The following is a 21,943-nucleotide window of genomic DNA, read 5'->3' as shown; positions in this document are numbered from 1 at the left end:
GTCATTAGAAACTCAATTGATAGTAAGATGTGCTGGCCAGTTTCAAATAAGTAATCTTAATGTAGTTTAGAGGTGGGAAATTGAGAGTCAGTGAATAGAATTCAGAAGACCCAGGCCTTACATCACCGACCACCTGTCATTGGGTCAGCCACTAAACCCTCTACAAGCCAGCATTTCAATGCTCACGAAATGGAAACAATTGTGTTCTCTCTCCCTCAGCACTGTTTCGAGGGTTCAGTGATATCATCCATGTGTAGTACTTAACAGAGTACCGGGAACTTGATGAGCATTGACCAACAGGATCTAGAATTACTGACAGGTGATAAGTGGAAGATAGCTAATATATGATTAAAAGGGGAACAAACTTAGGACATCATTCTTCTTCAGAATTTTGGTTGAGATTATCTTTAAATTGCCTATGGCTCTAACAGCCTGTAATTCTAGGGTGATTCATTGGCACTATGCTTACATGTGTTTGGCTGTTGCTGCCAGGGTGGTGGTTAAACCAAGCTAGCTGTCCAGTGAAGCATGGTGAGGGCAGAGGGTGCCAAGTCCTGAGTCCAAGTAAAGCACCAAGGGCAAGGCACAAAGCTGGATCAATCCCCGTTGAGGTTAAGAAGCAAAGTCCTGGGGAACTCTGTCTCTGTTTCTTTCTGGCCCCAGCTGGAAATACAAATGCGGAGACTTCCTACCTATTTCCCCAGCCCTTCACTGATCCCCACCCCTGCCCCCAGTCGCACTGTTTTGGCCCATTTTCTGTTGCTAAACAAAATTCCTCGGACTGAGTGACTTAGGAAGAATAAGAGTTTACCTGGCTCATGGTGTGGTGCAGGCATCTCCTTGGCATCCCGTGAGGGCCTTCTTGCAGTAACATCCCATAATGGAGGGCTCACATGGCGAGACAGACCAAGCGTGCGTCAGCTTGGGTCTCCTATCCTCTTCTTATAAAGCCACCTGCCCCCACCCTGATGACCTCATCTAATCCCAGTTACCTCCCAAAGGCCCTACCTCCAATCAGCATATGAATATGAGTAGCAAGTTTCCAACACACAAATTCTGTGGGCACATCAAACGATAGCATCAGCCAGCGGCAGCCTAGAGGCTGCGTGGGCCCCTCTGGCTGTCTGGTGTGAAAGCAGCATTCATCTCTGATTTCTCAGTCAATCCCATTTGAACTGAAAGTGGAGTGTCCCAGAAAAGGCTCGAAACCTGTAGGGCAAAACCTGCCCAGACTTCCACTGGATAATACTTTTAGTGGTTCTTAGTAAACAAAGACTGGAAACCAGACGCTCTTGGTGGAGTATTCACTTTTGAGTCATTTTCCCAGCAGTGGAGACAGGCTTTTTGTCAGTTTTTCAACACATAATTACCACGCACCTACCAAGTGCTGTGCCCCAGGGTCCAATGGTGAACAAACTCAGCAGACACCTGTAGCCATGGGAGAATGGGGAAGCCAGACCTCAATAAAATAGGCCCACCGACAGGCGAATGATTAGGAACTGCAGTAAGGGCTAAGAAAAAAAGTCACATGACTCCCCGTGTCCCAGCGAGGCGCACAGATCACCAGGGGCCTTCCTGGCCGGGACTCCGAGTCCAGAGCCGAGCAGACTCGGACCCTGTCCAGGCAAGCACAGTCACCAGATCTGCCCTCCTGACGTGGACACCCTGCCTGGAAGGGGAAACGCTCCAGCTGCAAACCCAATTGACCCTGCTCTTCTGCATGCCTGCAGTGTGCCATGTGGATTTTCACCACTTGGGCAGACCATGCCCTGAACCCCAAAGCGAAGGTACAGGACACCGTACAACTGCCTCTCAGAGTCACACTCCTGGACAGGAGCTAGAGCTCAGCTGACACACCAGAATAATTGTGGGCCAGCAGTCCACTGCTTCTTGGGATTTTCTTTTAACTTTTATGAAGCAGAACAGATCATGGCCTTGTGGGTTCAGGAGCTGTCCAGGGTTGTAGGTTCCCGATTTTCCCATTCTTTGGGGATCTGACTACTGTAGTGAGCAATAGTCAGCCACTGCTCTTCTCAGGTTGAGAGAAAATACAAGTGTACCTAAAAATGGAGCTTTTAACAGGAGCCTCCAGGGATAGAGCAAGGTGAGTGGCTCCTAAAGAGCGTGGTGGGCCCTGAGGGTGTGCGACTGAGACTCCCCTTCTCTGGGAAGTAACTATGGCAACATCCGTGTCATTCCTGTTCAGTGATCACAGGCCTCTGGGAAATCTCAGCTTTGTCATTCAGTCGTTCAAGCAGCCCACCCCAAGTAATCACTGTTTCCTCCATTCTACACTCCCTCCCCCTCGGCCAGCACACCTCCCTGTGTGCCTTGCCTTGTTAGTGGCTCACCTGTTGGCCAAGCCAGAGAGCCAGGCCCCATGTTTCCCTTCACAGCTGGCTCGTGAAGCGCTTATACTTATTTATTTACTTAGTTGGTGCCTCTTCCACCAAACTGTGAGCTCCTCTAGCAGCCCCAGATGTCATAATCCCTTCTGTATCCCTGTGCCTGGTGAAATCTCTTTAAGATCTTTGGTTAACCAAAAGCAGCCAAAGGCAGGGGCACATGGACTGGTGAGCTAGGGGGTGGTTTCCAGTTGTTCTCTCAGCAGAACGGAAGCCATGTGAGCGGTACTGGCATGCCATATCCCAGGCCCCCATAACCAGCATCAGCCCAAAGTGAAGCCCAAGAGGTCTGCCTCCAATCCTCACTCTCCCCTTTCTATCTCCAGCTGTCTCTGCACCAGGCCATAGCTGTGGTTGGTCTCCACAGACCTGTCTTGGCATCTGGCAGGAGCTACCTGGCTGGGCTCTGCAAGGCTAGGCTACGTATGTTTCTGCAGCTTCCAGATGAAAATTGTACACCTGGTTCTCAGGAGCCTGTTTCTATAGAAACTGTGATTTTTTGTTTTTCCTTCTTTATTTATTTCTTTCTTATTTTTTCTAAAGATTCTTTTTATTTATTTGAGAGGCAGTGTTAGAGAGAGAGAGGAAGAGACAGAGAAAGTCTTTCATTCCATGGTTCACCCCCCAGATGGCTGCAAAGGCCCGAGTTGGGCCGATCTGAAGCCAGGAGCTTCTTCTAGGTCTCCCTTGTGGGTGCAGGGGCCCAAGCACTTGGGCCATCTTCCATTACTTTCCCAAGTGCATTAGGAAGGAGCTGGATTGGAATTGGAGCAGCTGGGACTTGAACCAGCGCCCATATAGGATTCTGGCATGGCAGGCAGAGGCTTAGCCTCCTACACCACAGCACCAGCTCTCAGCATAGCATTGAACTCCCAGAATTATAGTCCTCTTGGAAACTTAAAGATCATTTTATCCTCTAGATAAGGAAATCAATTCAGCAAGGTGAAGTGGCTTGCCCTTGCCCAAACCCAGACAGAAATGCGGGTCTTTTAGCCCACCCAGACCAGTCCTCGGTCCTCTAAGAGTAGGGGCTGGCAAACTTTTTCCATAAAGAGCCACATAGTAACTATGAAAGTCATTTGGCTTTTGGCTTTCCATTCCATCTCTGGTGCTACTGCTCAGTTCTGTCCACTCAGCACTGAAGCAGTCATAGACAGTTCACAAATGGGCATGGCTGTGTTTCAATACAATTTAGTTACAACGTCAAAGGGCAGGCTGGGTTTGGCCTTCAAGCCATGGTTGGCCAATGCCTGTGCTGAAACCTCACGTGGTCCCTGAACCAGGAGTGGAGCATCACCAGGGTGTTAGAAATGCAACTCTCAAATGTCAAATGCCATGCCACATCTGCTGAAGCAGTACCTGCATTTCAGCAGGGTTCCCTGGGGATCACATGTATAGTGAAGTTACAGAAACACCACAGCGCCAGCAGTCCTGGCTCCATCCTCCCCCATCCCCAAAAATGCCAAGAAAATATTCCATAGATTAGAAAAATGAGGCCTGGAGGGCTAATTGACCTATCCTATGTCATAATAATTCATGGATCTGGGACTGGATTCTAGTAAGTCACTGTGTTCCAAATGTGAAATTCTTTCTGCATTCATCAGAACACACACCCTAACCCCACCCCATCCCTGCCACTTCTGGCTGGCCATGACCCAGCTCTGGAAATTCACGTGATGCAACCTCTATCCTTCCTGTCTTCTGAATGAAGGAGACTGGACTCCAGCTGGCTCTCCTCTCCCACCCCCTGCCTCCTGCAGCTCCCTCCTCCCCTCCCCAGGAGCTAGAAGGGGCTGGTGAGGTGGACCTGTGCCTCAGGAGGCTCCTTAGCCCCTGCAGAGGGGAAACTTGCTCACACAGGTTCAAGCTGGAGTTGAACCCCACATAACTCCTACCTCTGGAGGTTTGCTGCTCAAAATAGAACCACAGAGCCAAGGAAACTCACTTCGAACATGCAAAAGAAACTTCTAGAAGACTAGGCTCTCTGGCAGGACTAGACATTGTAGCTTTTGTCCCTTCTGTTGTCCTACCTTGGCCCCCAAACCAGTCTCTGTTGCACTGTAGCAATGCTTAGGGCATTGTAAGTTGAACACCTGGCAAGACCCATCCCACAGCAGAGTGCCATGCTGGCCACACGCTCTGCACAGCCTGTACATTGGCGTCTCTTGGGTTTGTTTCTATGTTGTGCAAGACATGTTTGCCTTCGTTTGGGTTGCTATACCAAAATACCATAGACCGGGTGGCTTAAACAACAGAAGTTTATTTCTCACAGTTCTGGAGAGTGGAAGTTCCAAGATCAGGGCGCCAGCCGGCGTGGTTCCTGGTGAAAGCTCTCCCTGGCTTGCAGCTGAGCACTTCCTGCTGTGTCCTCACAGGGAGAGATCGTCTCTCTCAGATCTCTGACTGTAAGGACATCAGTCCCATCCCCGAGGGTGCCACCCCCATGATTTAACCACCTGGCCTCTACCTCCAAGTCTCTCACTCTGGGGAATGAGAGCTTCAACATATGAATGGGGCATAAACATTCAGCCATGGCAACATTTAACCTTCTTAATCAGCCCATGCGTATGTATTGAGCTGTGAATTATTGAATACTTCTTTATGGGATGAGACTTTGCATATTAAATTATTTAATCCTTTTTAGGTCTGAGGACAGCAAGGCTCAGTGGGGTTAAGTGATTGGGCTAAAATCACACAAACATGCACTAGAACCTGGGTGCCTTAGGTGCTGTAGAGGATACAACAAGAAGATGACAGGGTCCAGACCTTAAGTAGTTCACAGTCTACCTACCTCTAAGAAATATATGTAGAATAGTCGTGTTAATTTAATACTGGCATAATCAGCAAGTACCGTAGCAGAGACAGTGAGTATCTTAAGAGTGTTGAAAGCAAGAAAAAGAGGTTTCTCCTTCATCATGTTCTTGAACCCCTACACTGTGCCATGCCCCTAGAAAGTGATCAATAAATATTTGAAGGTTGGGTGGATAACATAGGATGTGTGTGTGCTAACACTTAAAGATGGGAGGATTTTATTTTATTTTTTAGAATATGTATTTGAAAGTCAGAGTTACAGAGATAGGGAGAGACAGAGATCCTCTGTCCACTGGTTCACTTCCCAGATGGCTGCAACAGCCAGGGCTGGGTTAGGCTGAAGCCAAGAGCCTGGAACTCTGCTCGGGCTTCCCATGAGGGTGGCAGGGGCCCAAACACATGGGCCACCTTCTGCTGCTTTTCTCAGGCCACTAACAGGGAACTGGATTGGAAGTGGAACAGCAGGGGCATGAACCTGTACCCATATAGGTCGCAGGTGGAGGCTTTACCCACTGCACCACAACACCAGCCCCAGTGGGAGGATTTTTAAAAGACACTGAATGAGAGACAGGGGACACAGGCTGGGGCACTAGCCCACAGAAGTAGCAAAAAGGAGACTAGAAAGATGGAGACCCTTGAGTGATGCATCATGACATTGGTACGTGAGCCTTGGAGTCCTAAGAGACGGAGGATTCTCAGCAGCCATAGGAGCTCAAAGTCCTTTGCAGTTTGGACCAAAGAACGGGCCAGGAGCTGGCAGCAAGGGGACCGAGGATGAGGCAAATGCAGAATTCAAGCAACAACCCCAAGGCCTTGATTTGGGAGTCAGAGGCCCAGGAGGAAGAATGAACAGGAGTCCGCAGCCACATGGGCAGTTCCTCCCTGCTTCTTCCCCCACGGGGGGCTTAATGGGCCTGTCCAAGGCCACACTGATTGGTGGATCTGGGACTGGAGCCCAAGTCCTGGTATTCCAAGCAGAGGATTCTTTCCACGCATTCCACAATACCCACTTCTCCCTCTCCAATCTTGGCTGCTCCTCAACTACCAGCGGGGAGGGGGAACCCTCCCTACCTCAACTCTCCTCCAACTTTGGCAGTGTCGCTGGGTGCTGGGGCTTGTTCTGGTCAGTGTGGATCCTGGTTACGTCCCTTACAGACGGCAGCTTGTGAATCAGGTTTGAGTTGATCTGGAAAGCCTCACCATCTTTGATTATATGCACGATACCAGGAGTTGAAGCTTCTTGGACTCCTTTACATAAAGCAGTGTTGAATAATACACCAGCCAGCATCTACCTCCCAGCCTCAGAACCCCGCACCCCATCGCTAGGATCCGTGACCAAGAAGTCTTCCTGGGAGGCGCTGCGACAAGGCTCACCCCTACTGCACGCTCCCCCTCCTGTCCTCAGGTATCCTGTCACTCCAGGGTATTTTGTCTCTGCCATGAGTCCTTTGAGATTTTTTTGAGTCAGACATGCCTTGGTTTGGATTCCAGCTTTGCCACACTGGTTGTGTGATAGTAGACCAATGCAGTCATTTCTCTGAGTCTCCAGTTTTTTTATATATTGAGAGAGTAATCTCTATGTTCTTAGGCTGGGATAGCATTTTCTGACTGAGTGGCCACAGGAATAAAACAAAAACCTGTGTAAACACCCAGGCATGGCAGAGTCTGCGCAGCGTGGTGCTCGCGGGAACCGGCAGGTCAGCATTCCCGCGGCTTCCCCACCACCTCAGCCTCGGTTGCTGTTAGAGGCACCATGAGGTCAGGCGTGGCTCCAGAGCATCCAGGAGCCCCTTGCTTCCTGGGAAGGGTCCCACTACACAGCCCACGGTCGCGCGCCCCCTGCTCCTGTCTCCCGGGCACAGAGGTTCAGAGTCCTGGCCAAGCCCAGAGGATATAGCCACAGCAGGGCAGGACACACGGGTTTTCGGGGCCCAGCCGTGGTGCTGTCATGGGTCTGTACGTGCTCGCCCTCCTGCCTCCTTGCAGGACCACTCTCAGTGTTCTGTCTTCTACCAGTGTGGGAACAGCTAGATTGTCAGAAAACCCAGCCTCCATCTTGGTGAGAAGAGCTCAACTAGCCCTTGAGGACAGAAAGCCCAACCAGGGGAAACTGAGGCCCCAAGGAGAGGTGAGACCTGGCCACGGTCATGTGATCAGACAGAGACAGAGCGGAAACCACAACCCTAGCCCTGCCCACAGGCCCCACAGTCTCCCTGCTCTGAGAGCGGTAGCCCTTGACCGCTGCTGCCTCCTCCTACCTTCCAATTGGTTTCTCCAGCTTTGGAGGCCACTGGATGTCCTGGGGCCACTTTGATGCCCGGTGAGACATTACTGACCCCTGAGAGGGAAAGAAACCTGCAATCCAGTGTGTCAAGGGTATGCACCAAAGGGAGGATGCCCAGTGGGACCAACGGTGTCAAGTTCATGCCTGAAACACCTCCAGGGCCACGTGGTTTGGTTCAGGAACAAGAGAAGGCAACTGGGTCATTGTAGGATTGTCTGTCTTTTGGAGTAAAAGGAATAGAAGTAAGGATGCTTCCCTTGCCAGGAGGGTCAGCCCCTCAAACCGCAAGGTCAAAGGGCATCTCTGCCCTCTATAGTCTCTCTTCCTCAGCACCCTATCCCTCCCTCTCCTCCCCATCAACTCTTCCTTCTCTGGTTACACTGATTATCATCTGCAGACAGCAGCCTGGGGGCCTCCCTTCCTAAGAAATATAACCTGGCAGGAACAGCCACTGCTCTTGAAGGCCTCCTGTGCCCCGCTGCCCCTGAGCCAGACCGGGCACTTACCGGCAGCCCTTGCAAACCTCACCACAACCATGCCAAGGAGTTGCTGTTGCTGGATTTCTCCAAGGCAGCACAGACTCCGAGAAGTGCGTGGCCACACAGCAGGATGCACACCCAAGCATGTCTGAAATGCACGCTCTTTGCTCCCTAACCTGCTGCAGGTACATCCTCTGTGCTGGATGTAGCCAGGCCCAGGAAGGAGCCCCTCACCCCTGCCTGGGCTGTTTAGCTAGCAGGAGGCCCACTACCTGTCTCCCCATAACTGGGTCAGGGTCTCCGGCAGATCCTTCAAGTTAGTACTGGTTGGGGAGCCTGTGGGCCTGGTGCTTGCAGGGGACAGGTGGGAGATGGGGGCAGGCAGCACACGGGACCCTGCATGGCCAGTTAGTGCCGTCCTTCCATACCCACCTTTGGTGCTGCCACCTCCCCCGCAGAGGACCAGGAAACAGTCTTTGGGGGCTCTTTCCACTTCCCGCCCCAGACGTCTTTTTCAGGCGGCCGTGCTTCTAAGCTGCGTTTGAAGCTCTTTAGCCGAGAGCGGCGTTTCATCTGTGCCGGCCAGGGCCAGCAGGAAGCACAGACGACTGAGCAGTGCCCGGCTTTGTTGGGCTTTGGGCGCCTGAGCTGCCAGAGGCACGTGGCCCGTCTCCACAGAAGTCTGGAGGCCCGAGAGGGGCTGCGGCGACGAGGAGTCCGCAGAGAGGCCTGCCAGCCGCTGCTCACCTGTCTAGACGCTGAGGCCTGAACCTGGCCCCCTTGCAGGCAGAGCTGGACTGGCATCCTTGCTTCCGCCTCACACCCTCTGCACGCACGTCAGCAATAAGGGACGTTGCTGTTTGTAAAACACCTTTGTAGTTTTTGTCTCTTGTTCTCAGTGACCCAGTGAAGTGGGCTTTATAGTGTCCCTGTGACAGGCTCACTGTGTCCCTCTTCTCTCCTAGAAAAGCCCTCCTGTGTTGAAATTGTAACCCCCAGTCCCTCGGAGGCTGACTGTATTTGGAGACAGGGCCTTTAAAGAGATGACTACAGTAGAAAGAAGCTGTTCAGTGGGCCCCAAAGCAGTGTGACTGCTGTCCTCACGGCAGGAGGAAATTTGGGCACCCCCTGCTTGATTCCCTGGGCTGGTCCATCGCAGCCCCAGATCTGGACCTGGTGTGCTAATGGGAAGGAGAGTGGAGTGGGAGTGGGACTGAGGGTAGCAAGGATCTCCCACACTTCCCAAAGGCACTGCAAGAGAGGAGCCCAGATTAGGACACCTGTATATCCAGAGTTTCCCGTTCATTTTAAATGATGGAATTTTCATTAATGAGAACCCAGCAGCCCACGTGAGAATGGGTGGAAAAGTAATGCAGTAAGAGAGATTGGTGGAACCAGACCAGGATGTCTGTTACGTGGAGGCTAAATGAGTTAATTCATGGAAAGCCTGTTTCCCAGCTCAGTCTGGGTAAGCGGTTATTACTATTGTTATTAATCAGTATCTTTTTCCTCCTTCGGACCAAACCTGTCAAAGCCTTTGGCACTAAAGCATCTATCTTACCCAGTTTATTCAACAAACATTTATTAGTCTGGTACACCAAGGGCAGGGCTAGTTGCTAGGAATACCAAGAACAGAAACCTGTCTTTAACTCCAGTGGAGTTGGGAGAGGCCATCACCACTGGGAGAGATACGCCAATCTGAGTTCAAGACAAGGAGCCAGCATGGAGCCCGGGGTAGCCCAGGGTGCTAACCAGAGTTTCTTCAAGCAGAGAGATATTTACTCACCTAATTAAGAACCTGCACACAGTTCCTTTGGCATTCAGAGCCCCCACAAGGGTCTGAAGCACAGAGTGGACCGGTTAGATGTGTCTTAGATTCAAGTGCTCTGCCAGCCTCTCTGATCAGTGTTCACCCCTGACCTCTCCTCCTGACAGTGAGCAGAACAAGCAAATGAAAGCAGAATGGGGCTGTTGAGATAAAACAGGCAGGAAAGGTAGAAGAGGGAAAAGACGACAGAGGGAAGAAACGGACCAAGCGGGATGCCCACTTACTCTAAAGCTCGCCTGAATCTCTAGCCTCAGCATGGATCTATAAAACTCCACAAACACTGAGGATTTAAGAAAATATTTTTAGTCCTAATAGTATCTATTGGGATACCTGCACACAGCAGATAGACAGTTGGGAGTTTGTCAGGGCAGAGGAAAAAGGACAATGAAATGAACAAGTTCTGTGCGCCCACTCTGTGCCAGCTACTCTCCCATTCAGCTCTGCCATTTCAATCTCATAACGGCACTTTGAAGTCGATGTTGCTAGAGGAAGCTCTGGATCAAAGCAGTCAGGAAGCGACTTGTGTATGTTCTCCACTCCAGCTCCTGGGTATGTTTGGGGCAGTTTTATTGCCTAGGGCTCAGGTTCTCAAACTTGAGTGTGCTTTAGAATCTTCCAGGGGCTTGTTGGAACACAGACTGCTGGGCCCCGCCCTCACAGTGCCTGGTTCAGTAGGTCTGGGGTGGAGCTCAAGAATTTGCATTCCCCACAGGTTCTCAGGAGATGCTGCAGCTGCTGCTAGTTCAAGATGACACTGAGAGCCACTGGCCAGTGGGGATGACCCACCCAGTACCTTCACCCAAGCGGTCCCCAAAGTGTGTGCGTTTTGGAATCACCTAGGCAACTTTAAAAACAAATCCTGACGCTGGCTTCCATGCCCACACATTGCGATGTAATTGGTGTGAGGTACCACCCGAGCCCTGGTGCTGTTAAAGCTAACTCATTGGAGAGCACTGATCTCGCCTCATTTCCCCTTGAGTCACCACCATCACCCCCGTCCGCTTCAGCTGCCCGCCTCCGGCCGCACAGTGGAATTTGTCACTGACCGGTGCTGCACACAGTGCCACTCCCCAGCCTCTCCTCCTGTCCCAGTCCACCATTCCAGAACTCCTCAGGTCTCATCCTCGCCTTCTCCCTTTTCATCCAGTTCTTCAACTCCTTCCCTGCCCAACCTAAAGCTGGCGCTGCAGGTTTTACTGCAGCCAACTCCTGCACACGGCCGACATCCATCTCCTTGTCCTTCGGTTTGGCCTCATCCACCTGAACGGGTTTGAGGGTGTGGATCTCAATCACACTGCAGGTGGGGCAGTCCAGAGGAACTGGCTGAAGTTGATGACACTTGACTGGAGTTTTGATGGACAAGTAAAAGTAAGACAGGACATGTCAAGGAAGGGCAGCACACCTGTGGGAGCACAAGGGAGGGAAGAAGTGGGGATGCCTGGAGCAGGAGCCTAGCCCTTTGGGGACAGGAAGGGAAACTGCCAAGGCAGCCCCCAGCCTTAGGAAGGATACTGGGCATCAAGCCAGGGAGTTTGAATTCATCTTTGTAAACAAAGTGCGGCTGATAGATTTTCAGATGACTTCAACTTATGACATTAATGCATACTTACAGAGAATAGGGACCACCTGGAAAAGCACAAATAATAAGTTACCTGTATTGATTACCTAGAGCTTTCCACTATTATGATTGTGCTAGGATTTTTTTTTCTTTTCTTTTCTACCTGTTCTTGTTTAGTTGACAGTGTGCCTTATTCCCCACCTGCACACTCGACCTTGTAACATAGACACATGTAGTGGTATCAAAACTCTGCACATGTTGTAATAGCAGCAAAAAACTCTGTCCTGTGCAGACCATATCCTTTATTTAATCGTCCCCTACAGGTGGAAGCGTGAAGGGGGAGGGGGAGACTTCACTATCATAAATGATGCCACAGTGTACATATTTGGAAGAACTTAGATCTTGTCAGTGATTTCTCAAGATCAATACCAAGAAAGAAATTAGTGGATCGAATAGCACAAAAGTCTTAGAATTGTATTATAATTGCCCAAATTGTTTCCAGAATGTCTCCTGCATGATCATTGTGAAAGGATCCACGTGGCATCTTCTCTTCCCCAGCACTTGGGTGGCTTGTGCCACTGAGGGTTCTTGTTGAGGTGAAGACCGGATCCATTTGCATTTCTAAAACTGTATACCAGGGGCTGAACCAAGTGGTCCAGATTGGAGCTGCTCCTGTGTTCTTGCTAGTCCTCACCTGTTCCCAGTCTCGATCTTCTTTCTTTCCTGGAGAGCTCTTGCTGAGTGCTCTCTTACCCACAGAGCACTGCATGTGCTTGGTTGCGGAGGAGCCGGAGCAATGCTGAAAGGCCCAGCTCTGGGGCCGCCACAGGCTTCTGCCTGACCCAGAGACCCTCTTCCTCCAGCACTGGCCCAGAGGAGTCTCTGGACAGCAATTATCCTTAAGGAAAAAAGGGTTTTTTAAATTTTCCAGTGAAATTGCCAGCTGGGCTTATTGCTAAATGATTTTCTTTTCTGCATCCTGTGACTCCCCAGCCACACGGGGGCTCATCCCTGTGTCTCCTTCCTCTCCTCCACCAGGTGTCCACCCTTCAGGATCTCACTGAAGCCTGTGTGACATGTTTTCTTATGCACCTTGCCTGGCCGGCCAGTCACTCAGGCTTCCTTGATCCTAGAGTTCCATTACAGCTTTTTCTACACCCACCTGTGTGTCTCCCTGGTGACCAAGGGTCCCTCGAGAAGAGGACATTTTATACCTCCAATTTCTAACACGGTGACTGGCACTCAGTGGCTGTGGAGTGAATGAGGGAGTGAGTCTCTGCTTGGATAAGGTGCACAGACACTCCATCTTAGATACGAGTGAGTTGAAGAGTGTAAGACTAAATGGAGATGACGTGATTTGCCAAGATCACCCTCTGAATCTTTAGTGTCTGCGTCTTGGGTTCTGTGGTTGAGATAATAGTGGTTCTTTGGACCTTGATGCTGGCTTGCATTCTGTTCTCTTTCATTGTAGTGCCAAATCTAATGTGTGCCTAAGTATCTCTGTGACAGAGGAATAATCTCTGTGATAGAGGGGGTTAAGTGACGCCAGAATTTGCCATAATGTGTTCCAGAGAAAACTGATAAGAGAGTCCTTCAAAATGTTCATGGAAAATGGAAGTAAAAGTTTATTTTGGTCTAAAATTTTTTTTTGAAATCCATGTGATTTTCCCATAATGCTCATTTTCCACAAACTTCTTGAAGATCCCTCTCATACGTGTGGATTTCTAATGTTCTGCACCAAAATAAAATTCCTTCTAATTCCACTTTCCATTGGCTTTTTGAAGCACCCTCCTAACTGTAGGCCATTCATCGGTATCACACAGGAGAAGGCTTTGGTGGGCTAAGTGTGGGAAACAAAGTAAAACGATGGATCTCAGGACTTCTCAGTAGGAAGCTGAAAGAAAGAGCGAATGGACGATGGTAGAGAAGAGGAAGGAAGGCTGAGCTTTGTCTCAGGGGTGGACAGCAGGCATCTCGGGCTTTTTATACCAGGGGAGATTCAGAGACCAAATTCCAAGGCAGATGGCAGAAAGCACACCAAGATCCTAGCCCCTTCCTGTATCTCCTCGGCCCCACATCCGTGTCAGCCCCTGCCCCCACCCACCCTTGCTGATGAGATCAGCCTTCATTACTTCTTTGCTGGAGCCAGGAAGCAAGGTAATGTGTGGGAAGTGATAACAACTCCAGAGTTAAAGCCACTCAACAGGAAAATTTGTTAAAAGACCAAGACATTGTAAAGCTAAAGCACTTGAGTATCTTAAGTCCCCTGCCTCTTAGAACATTTTGTTAACAGAGACTGTTTCAAGGAGGGAAAACACTGAACTGTCACAGCACTGTCAGATACCAAAAGCTGGTACAAAGAGCAGCGTTTTCTAAGACATCTGTCTCTGCCACTAGAGAAAGCTCTAGAAAGGTTCGCTCTTCTCCTCCGCTCCCCACCCCCTCCCTCCTCACCCCTAGATGCGCTGTTTTCATTTCTCCCCCTCCTCTCCCTTCTCCCCCCTCCTTGCCCTCCTCCCCCCTCCCCGCCCACCTTCATTTCTTGTACTTCTCTTTCTCTCTCTCCGCCCACATGGTTTTCACAGACACCCTTAGAATGACACAGTAAGCTAAGACTACCCAACAGTTATTCAACCCCCTCGGTAAGAAGGGAACTAATTAAGTGAGTAGAGATTTAGACATTCATGGTTTATTAGGTCCAAACTCCCTCAGAGAGCCTGGAGCCTGCTCCTAAACAAACATTACCCTTTTATGGCTTCTTATTCCAAGTCCACATTAGAGGGAGGGCGCAGGGAGGCAGTGTGTTTTCACAGCCGTGGAAAAGGGAGTCCTAGAGCAGGAATGAAAGTGTCGGTGCAGGTGGACAGGGAAAGCTGTGCCTCTCGCAGAGACTGATGCAGTTGTTGGCAGCCGATGTCCATCGATGAGCACGGGTAGTTTGGACTATGGAATTGTCGACATATGTGTGGGCAGCCGGAAGGTTTGTTTAACTGTCTTCATTAGAAATACATCCATCAAGAGAATGCTTTTGAGCAATAGTTAGCCTTATAAACAAAAGAGTGAAGACAAATCCAAATACCTCCTGGCCAGTCTTAACAAACACTGTTGCGCTATACCAGGAGGCACTTTGGAAGACAAAAGCCATCTGTGAAATAAACAAAAGCATCAACACCGATACAATTTTCCAGTTGGTGGATATTCATAGAACCTTAGTGATTAGTCACAACCTACCAGAAGAAAAAAGGTGCTTTTTGCCTTGATTGGCAAAAGAGTGAAGCTGACTTAAACATTTTCTTATTCTCCTTCTGTTTTAAATAAATAAAAGTTGCCTTGTAAAAATGAGTCTTGGTCCCAACATCAAATGTTAACCCTGCCATTGCTTTCATAAGAAATCAGAAGGCAAAATCCAAGCCCCAGGACCTCTGTAGAAAGCTTCTCCCAGGTTCTGAGTCAGAATGAGTACCATGGCAGGGGCCATCGGCTCGGTGGCTCCGAGCCCAGCACTCAATGTTTTCTGCCCCCTCCTCCTCCAGTGTGGACCCACAAAATCCACTGTAGGTAAAAGATTCTTTTCCTTGGCTTCGATCAATCCCCCGGTGTCCTAACTGAGCTCCTGAGGATGTCCGAGAAGGTTGGTTCAGCAGTGGCTTACCACAGGCCAGAGTTGAGGTGAGGTAGCCAGCAGTCATCATCAGTCCGGCCAAGGTGTTACTGAGATGTCTGGAGGAGAGAAGACTTGGTCTGGCTAGGAGAATGGCTGCCATCAACGTTCCTTCCTGTCTTGGTCCCAAACCAATGTGCCTTTAACTGAGCTTGGAGGTTGAAAATTATTTAAGAAGTTTACATTATTTTGTTGACTGGCATTGTTTTGTAGTGGGTTAAACCACCTTGTGTGTCACTAGCATTCCATATCAGAGAGCTGGTTTAAGAATGGGAGGCTCTGCTTCTGATCCAGCTCCCTGCTAATGTGCCTGGGAAAGCAGCGGAGGATGGTCCAACTATCTAGGAGACCCAGCTGGAGTTCCTGGCTCCTGGCTATTGTGACCATTTGGGGCGTAAACCAGTAGATGGAAGATCTCTCTTTTTCTGTCTCTCCCTTTCTCTCTCATTCTGCCTTTCAAATAAGTAAGATAATTTAAAAAAAGAAATTTATATTATTTTACATTTGAAGAGGTGTCTTGATACATCAATCTATTCCTTGGGTGTGTGTTCATGTTCTGAATCAAAACCTTTGTTTACTAGAGCTGGGCTTCTGTCCAAGAAAAGGTCCATGTACTGTCCATTGCCCGTGAGGAAATGCCCTGTTCAGAGTGAGCATGGAAAGACTGCTGGCCTTCCAGGGCCCACCCCTGGCCAGAGCCAGCCCGAGGAACAGAAAGGCCTGAAAGCGCTGGTTTCGCTGTCTCCCCCTGCAGACCTTGGCGATCAGCTCCTGGAAGTGGTGGGGCTTGAGGGAGCCATGGAGATGGGACAGATCTACACCGGCCTGAAGAGCGCGGGCAGGAGGCTGGCACAGTGCTCCTCTGTCACCATCAGGTACGCCTCCTCATGACCCCGCAGCCCCTGCTTCTCTGCGCCTCTCCAAACATCCCTGCACAAAACAACTGGGAAGCCATCTTCAGAGTCCAGGGCAGGGACAGTGGAGGATAAATGCTTGATAACGTTTGAAGCAATGTCTCTGTAGACCATTTCCCAAACGGGACAGCATGCAGCCATCCAGGACATCAGCTGGGGGTTCCGGCACAGCCTACTCTGGCCCCTTCAAATGATCTGCTGAAACTATAAACAGGGGCATACAATTATGAGGTCCAGAGAACCAAGAATCCAACTCCTTGACTTGTTTTAATCCTTTCAACATATTTTTATTTGTCTTTATCACTAACTGTCCTCAGGGTCAGTCTCAGGTGCTGCGGGGCACACTCTGATAAAAACCAGGTTCTCCGCTCTGCTCACTGTTTCCTATGCACCTTTGCTAACCCATCAGTATCAGCAGACCTGCCCACTGATGACAGTTCCTCCAGGTATGGACCACACAGTTCAGCCACTGCCAGGCTCCTGGAAGAGGTGGGGCCTAGCAGAGGGGCCCCTCCCATTCCAGTAGCCTCTGTTGAATTGGTCACTTTTTGTCTAAGATGCTTCCCCACCTGAGCGTTGTGGAAGTCTTCATTCCTTGCCGAGTATGCTTTGGGGGTTCTCCTAGAGGTGTCTGCAGCATACAGCTTTCCTAGGTCTTTGACCACAGAACCCTCTTCTCCCAGAACCTCCTGGGCAAGGGTCCCACTCTGCTCTTGGCATCCCTCAGAAGGGCCCCACAGCTGGGCCCTGGGGTCTCTTACTTGGAGGTATATGCCTTTCTTCATTCCCTCTGTCTGCTCTGTCTTTTCTGTTCCCCAAAGCTTTGCTCCTTCCTCTTTCTGAACCATTTTGTGAGAGGGACCCTGTTTTCCAGATGTGTCTCTTTAGCCTGTCCATTCTCCAGGACCCCAGTGGAGAACAGGTCCAGTTAAGCATGTATAAATGGTAACTTTCTTTAAAAAAAAAAAAAAAAAGAAAGGAAAAAAGATTGGGGCCAGTGCTGTGGCACAGTAGGTTAAATCCTCCACATGCAGTGCCAGCATCCCATATGTGTGCCAGTTCTAGTCCCAGCTACTCCTCTTCTGATCCAGCTCTCTGCTATGGCCTGGGAAAGCAGTGGAAGATGGCCCAAACACTTGGGCCCCTGCACCCTTGTGGAAGACCCAGAAGAAGCTCCTGCCTCCTGGCTTTGGATCAGCTCAGCTCCGACCATGGTGGCCAACTGGGGAGTGAACCAGTGGATGGAAGACCTCTCTTATCTCCCTCTCACTGTCTGTAACTCTACCTCTCAAATAAATAAATAAAAATCAGAGTTACAGAGAGAGCAAGAAGGAGATTCAGTGAGAGAGAGAGAGAGATCGTCCATCCATTAGTTCACTCTCCCAAATGGCCACAATAGCCAGAGTTGGGCCAATCTGGAGCCAGGAGCTTCTTCTGGGTCTCCCATATGGGTGCAGGGGCCCAAGGACTTTCCCAGGCACATTAACAGGGAGCCAGATTGGAAGTGGAGCAGCCAGGACTAGAATTGGTGCCCATATGGGATGCCGGTACTGTAGGCAGCAGCTTCACCCACTATGCCACAGCACTGGCCCCTAAACTAAAACTTACATAGGCCACAGAGAACAGAACATCTGCTCCCTGAGAAGTCAGAAAGCCGTGTGTGGGTGTGGGGCAGAGGGAGACTGTCTCTTCATAGTCAGATCTGTTTACAGATGGAAATGGAAGACATAAGCCAGGAGTCCCATCCTCTTGGGCATTCCCAGATACTCTCCTTAACCCCAGGAACAAAATGCCACTCTTTTCCTTCTGTGATTTGTCTTTGTTATTAAATATCCTTGGGGCCAGCGTTGTGGCATAGCAGATTAAGCTGCTGCCTGTGATGCCAACATCCCGTACGGGTACTGGTTTGTGGTCTGGCTGTTCCACTTCCGATCCACACTCCCTGCTTATGCACCTGGGAAAGCAGCAGATGGCCCCAGTACTTGAGCCCCTGCCATCCATGGAGGAGATCCACATGAAGCTCCTGGCCCCTGGCTTTGGCCTGGCCCAGCCCTGGCTGTTGTGGCCATTTGGGGAGTGACCCAGCAGATGGAAGACCTCTTTCTGTGTCTCTTCCCCCACTCTTTCCGTAACTCTGCCTTTCAAAAAAATAAATATTTTTAAAAATAAAAAAATATTCTCAGTCTCAGTGGGAGAAGCATCTCATCAAAACACAGCTTTCCCCTCTTGCTTTATAATCAGAAACAGGACAGTTGCCAATCCAGGTGAGGGCTTCCCAGCCAGTGAGTGGGAACTGTTCCCCAGTCGCCCAGCCTGCAGGCCTCCCATCGGCCTTGTGGAGGGAATTCCCAGCTCTTCCACAAAAGGAAGTCCTAGGACTCCATCTCCCCTAGTGAGAATCCAGATGCAGACGAGCCTTGTCTCGGTCCGGAAGGTCACACATTGTCCTCTCCTCCTCCCCAGAACAACATTCCCGGATGACCCCTTTCCCGGCTAAGCCAGGTGCACAGCCCACACAACCCCAGAGTGTGCTGTGTTCCAGACAGCGTGCAAAGCAAGGCACACTCAGACCTGAGCTGTACCTGATGCCATCTCTCATTCCTCAGTGAGGCCGGGCCCTTCCCAGTTCCCAGCGGGGAGCCGTGGCCACTGCTGCAGGCCCCCACGCTGTTGGCCCCTGTACCCTGGCTGTGGGGTCTCAGCACTCACCATCTGCGGTGTTGCTCGGCAGACCTCAGCAACAGAACCAGCCCGGTGCTTTTGAAAACACTGGTGCCAGGGCTGGCCCCAGACATGCCACGTTGGAATCCCTGTGGTAGACCAGCAATCTACTATAAACACACTGCTCAGGACAGAGAAGGTCTCCCAGGTGTAGGCAGCCCTGACTGCCACTACCCCCTCCTCCAAGGAGCTCACTGTGTTCTCTCATTTTTCGGGGTTCCAGGACTAACAAGCTGCTGCCGATGCAGGTGGATGGGGAGCCCTGGATGCAGCCCCGTTGCACGGTGAGTCTTGGCCATCTTTGCTTTGCACCTTTGGGGGCAGTGGCTCGGTAGGAACTTGTGGATTTCGCACACTGAGGGCAGCCCCTCCTCCACTGTACTCGCCATCCTCGCAGGCCCCTGCCAGCCTTCACGGAGTGTCTGGCACTTCGAGACACCGATCACAAAACAGAGGAGACACAGAACCGTCTTCCACAAGTCCATGGTTTTAGGCCGTGAATCCTGAGCCTTCATCCGCCCTATCCTTCAGCACCTCAACTTGAATCATTCACAGCTAATCACCAGGGAAACCAAAAACAGAGGACACACCTTTCAAATCTAGTAGAAGTTAAAATGTATGAGCCCCATCAATATAACAAAAGACAGAAAGCAAGTGACAAGCCAACATTTAAATGCTTTCAAAGAGGAAAGAGGTTCATATTAAATATATAGATACTGACAAAATAATAAATGGGCTAAGGTGCCATATTAAAAACCAGTACTGGGGCCGGTGCCTTGGCTCACTTGGTTAATCCTCCACCTGCGGCGCCGGCATCCCATGTGGGTGCCGGGTTCTAGTCCCGGTTGCTCCTCTTCCAGTCCAGCTCTCTGCTGTGGCCCAGGAAGGCAGTGGAGGATGGCCCAAGTGCTTGTGCCCCTGCACCTGCGGGGGAGACCAGGGGGAGACACCTGGCTCCTGGCTTCAGATTAGTGCAGCGCCAGCCGTGGCAGCCATTTGGGGAGTGAGCCAACAGAAGGAAGATCTTTCTCTCTGTCTCTCTCTCTCTCTCTCTCACTGTCTATAACTCTACCTGTAAAAAAAAAAAAAAAAAAAAAAAAAAAAGCCAATACTTTCATCTTGAGTTAAAAATTAAAATGCATGGGTGGTACAGTGGGTTAAGCCACATCCCTTAGCAGAGTGTCTGGAACAAGTCCCGCCTCCACTTCCCACCCAGCTTCCGGCTAATGCACAGCCTGGGAGGCAGCAGATGATGCTTCACGGACTGGAGTCTCTGCCACCCACCTGGGAGGCCTGAATGGAGTTCCTGGCTCCTGGCTTCAGCCTGGCTCAGCCCTAGCTGTTGCAGACATTTGGGGAGTGAACCAACAGATGGACCATCTTGTTTTCTGTCTCTTTGCCTTTCACATAAATAAACTTTGTTAAAAATTAAGAACCAATTGTATGCTTCTTATAAAAATAGTCTTAAAACAAAAACATATAACTTTTTGTTTTAATTTTTATCAAGTATAGAGAAATTAAAGAAATGATAATGTTAACTCTATTGACTTTAGGCAAACCAACACTCTAACATGTCAAAATCATAAGGTAGAATAAGGAAGGTCATTTTTATTTAATAAAAAACACATTCAATTATGAAATGTAGTGGTCATAAAAATTTCAGGGGCTGGTGCTGTGACATAGTGGGCTAAGCCTCCACCTGCAGCACCAGCATCCCATGTGGGTGCTGATTTGTGTCCTGGCTGCTCCTCTTCCGATCCAGCTCTCTGCTATGGCCTGGGAAAGCAGTGGAATATGGCCCAAGTGCCATATATCCCACATTGGGAGACCAGGAGAAAGCTCCTGGCTCTTGGCTTCAGATATGCCCAGCTCCAGCCATTGAGGCCATTTGGGGAGTGAACCAGCAGATGGAAGATCTGTCTGTCTGTAACTCTACCTCTCTGCAATCAATTATTTTTTAAGATTTATTTATTTGAGAGGTAGAGTTACAGAGAGAGGGAGAGGAAAAGAGAAGGGTGTCCCATCTGGTGGTTCACTCCCTGAATGGCCACAACAGCTGGAGCTGGGCCGATCCAAAACCAGGAGCCAGGAGATTCTTCCCAATTTCCCACACAGGTGCAGGGGCCCGAGCACTTGGACCATCCTCCACTGCTTTCCTAGGCCACCGCAGGGAGCTGGATCATTAGTGGAGCAGCCAGGAATTGAACTGGTGCCCATATGGGATGCTGGTGCTGCAGCAAAGTCTTTTTTTTTTTTTTTTTTTTTTTTTTTTGGACAGGCAGAGTGGACAGTGAGACAGAGAGACAGAGAGAAAGGTCTTTCTTTGCTGTTGGTTCACCCTCCAATGACCGCCGCGGCTGGCGCGCTGCGGCCAGCACACCGCGCTGATCCGAAGGCAGGAGCCAGGTGCTTCTCCTGGTCTCCCATGGGGTGCAGGGCCCAAACACTTGGGCCATCCTCCACTGCACTCCCGGGCCACAGCAGAGAGCTGGCCTGGAAGAGGGGCAACCGGGACAGAATCCAGCGCCCCAACCGGGACTAGAACCCGGTGTGCCGGCACCGCAAGGCATTAGCCTAGAGAGCCGCGACGCCGGCCTGCAGCAAAGTCTTAGCCCACTGCGCCACAGTGCCAGCCCAATCCTGGTAACTTTTGATGAAGTAGAGAATACTTTCAAGGAATTACATACATGATCTTAAAACAAATAGTCTTCCTGCTGAATTCTTCCACACTATTAGGAAGTGATTGTTTCAGTAAAATTTTCCATAATACACACAAAGATAGAAGCTGCCCAATCCATGTTATGAAATGAAGACAGATTAAAAAAAACTTACAAAAATTTTACTTAAAAATGGAAAATTATAACTCAATCTCAAATATGAATAAGATATAAAAGTTTTTATTATAATATTGGTAGATAGAATTTATGTTAAAAGAATCATTCATTCCCCAAAACATAGCAAAGAAATTAAAAGAAATCTTCTAATGTTAGTTTTGACAGAAAATTTACATGGTAATATAAACAGATGACCTAAAAATGTTGAGTTACATTCAGCATTTCTGATTTTTAAAAATAAAATCGGCTAGAGGAAGTGGGTATTAGCCTGGTGATTGGAACAGCTGCGTCTTGCCTGCAAGTACCTGGGCTTGATTCTCAGCTCCTGCTCCTGACAGTGCAGGCCCCCAGGACCGATGGCGCCTATGACTGAGTCCCTGCCACCCACATGGGAGACCTGGGTTATGTACTCAGTCCCTGCCCAGCCCCCTTCCTTAGGAGAGTTTGG

At 49.9% G+C, this 21,943-nt stretch overlaps 1 protein-coding gene across 5 annotated transcripts in view; it reads left to right on the top strand.

Moving 5' to 3' along the window:
• DGKG (diacylglycerol kinase gamma) overlaps nucleotides 1-21,943 on the top strand; it is a 210,708-nt gene that overhangs the window by 176,062 nt on the left and 12,703 nt on the right. For all 5 annotated transcript variants that reach the window (XM_051859167.2, XM_051859166.2, XM_002716461.5 and 2 more), the window contains 2 exons: nucleotides 15,781-15,901; nucleotides 18,885-18,945. In XM_051859167.2, the coding sequence (XP_051715127.1) occupies nucleotides 15,781-15,901; nucleotides 18,885-18,945 (182 nt within the window). The remainder of the gene's footprint in view (nucleotides 1-15,780; nucleotides 15,902-18,884; nucleotides 18,946-21,943) is intronic.

This window comes from Oryctolagus cuniculus, chromosome 4, assembly GCF_964237555.1.
Source record: "Oryctolagus cuniculus chromosome 4, mOryCun1.1, whole genome shotgun sequence".
Taxonomy (NCBI): domain Eukaryota; kingdom Metazoa; phylum Chordata; class Mammalia; order Lagomorpha; family Leporidae; genus Oryctolagus; species Oryctolagus cuniculus.
Note: the sequence above shows the minus strand (reverse complement) of the source record. Positions and strands in the feature narration are given on the sequence as shown.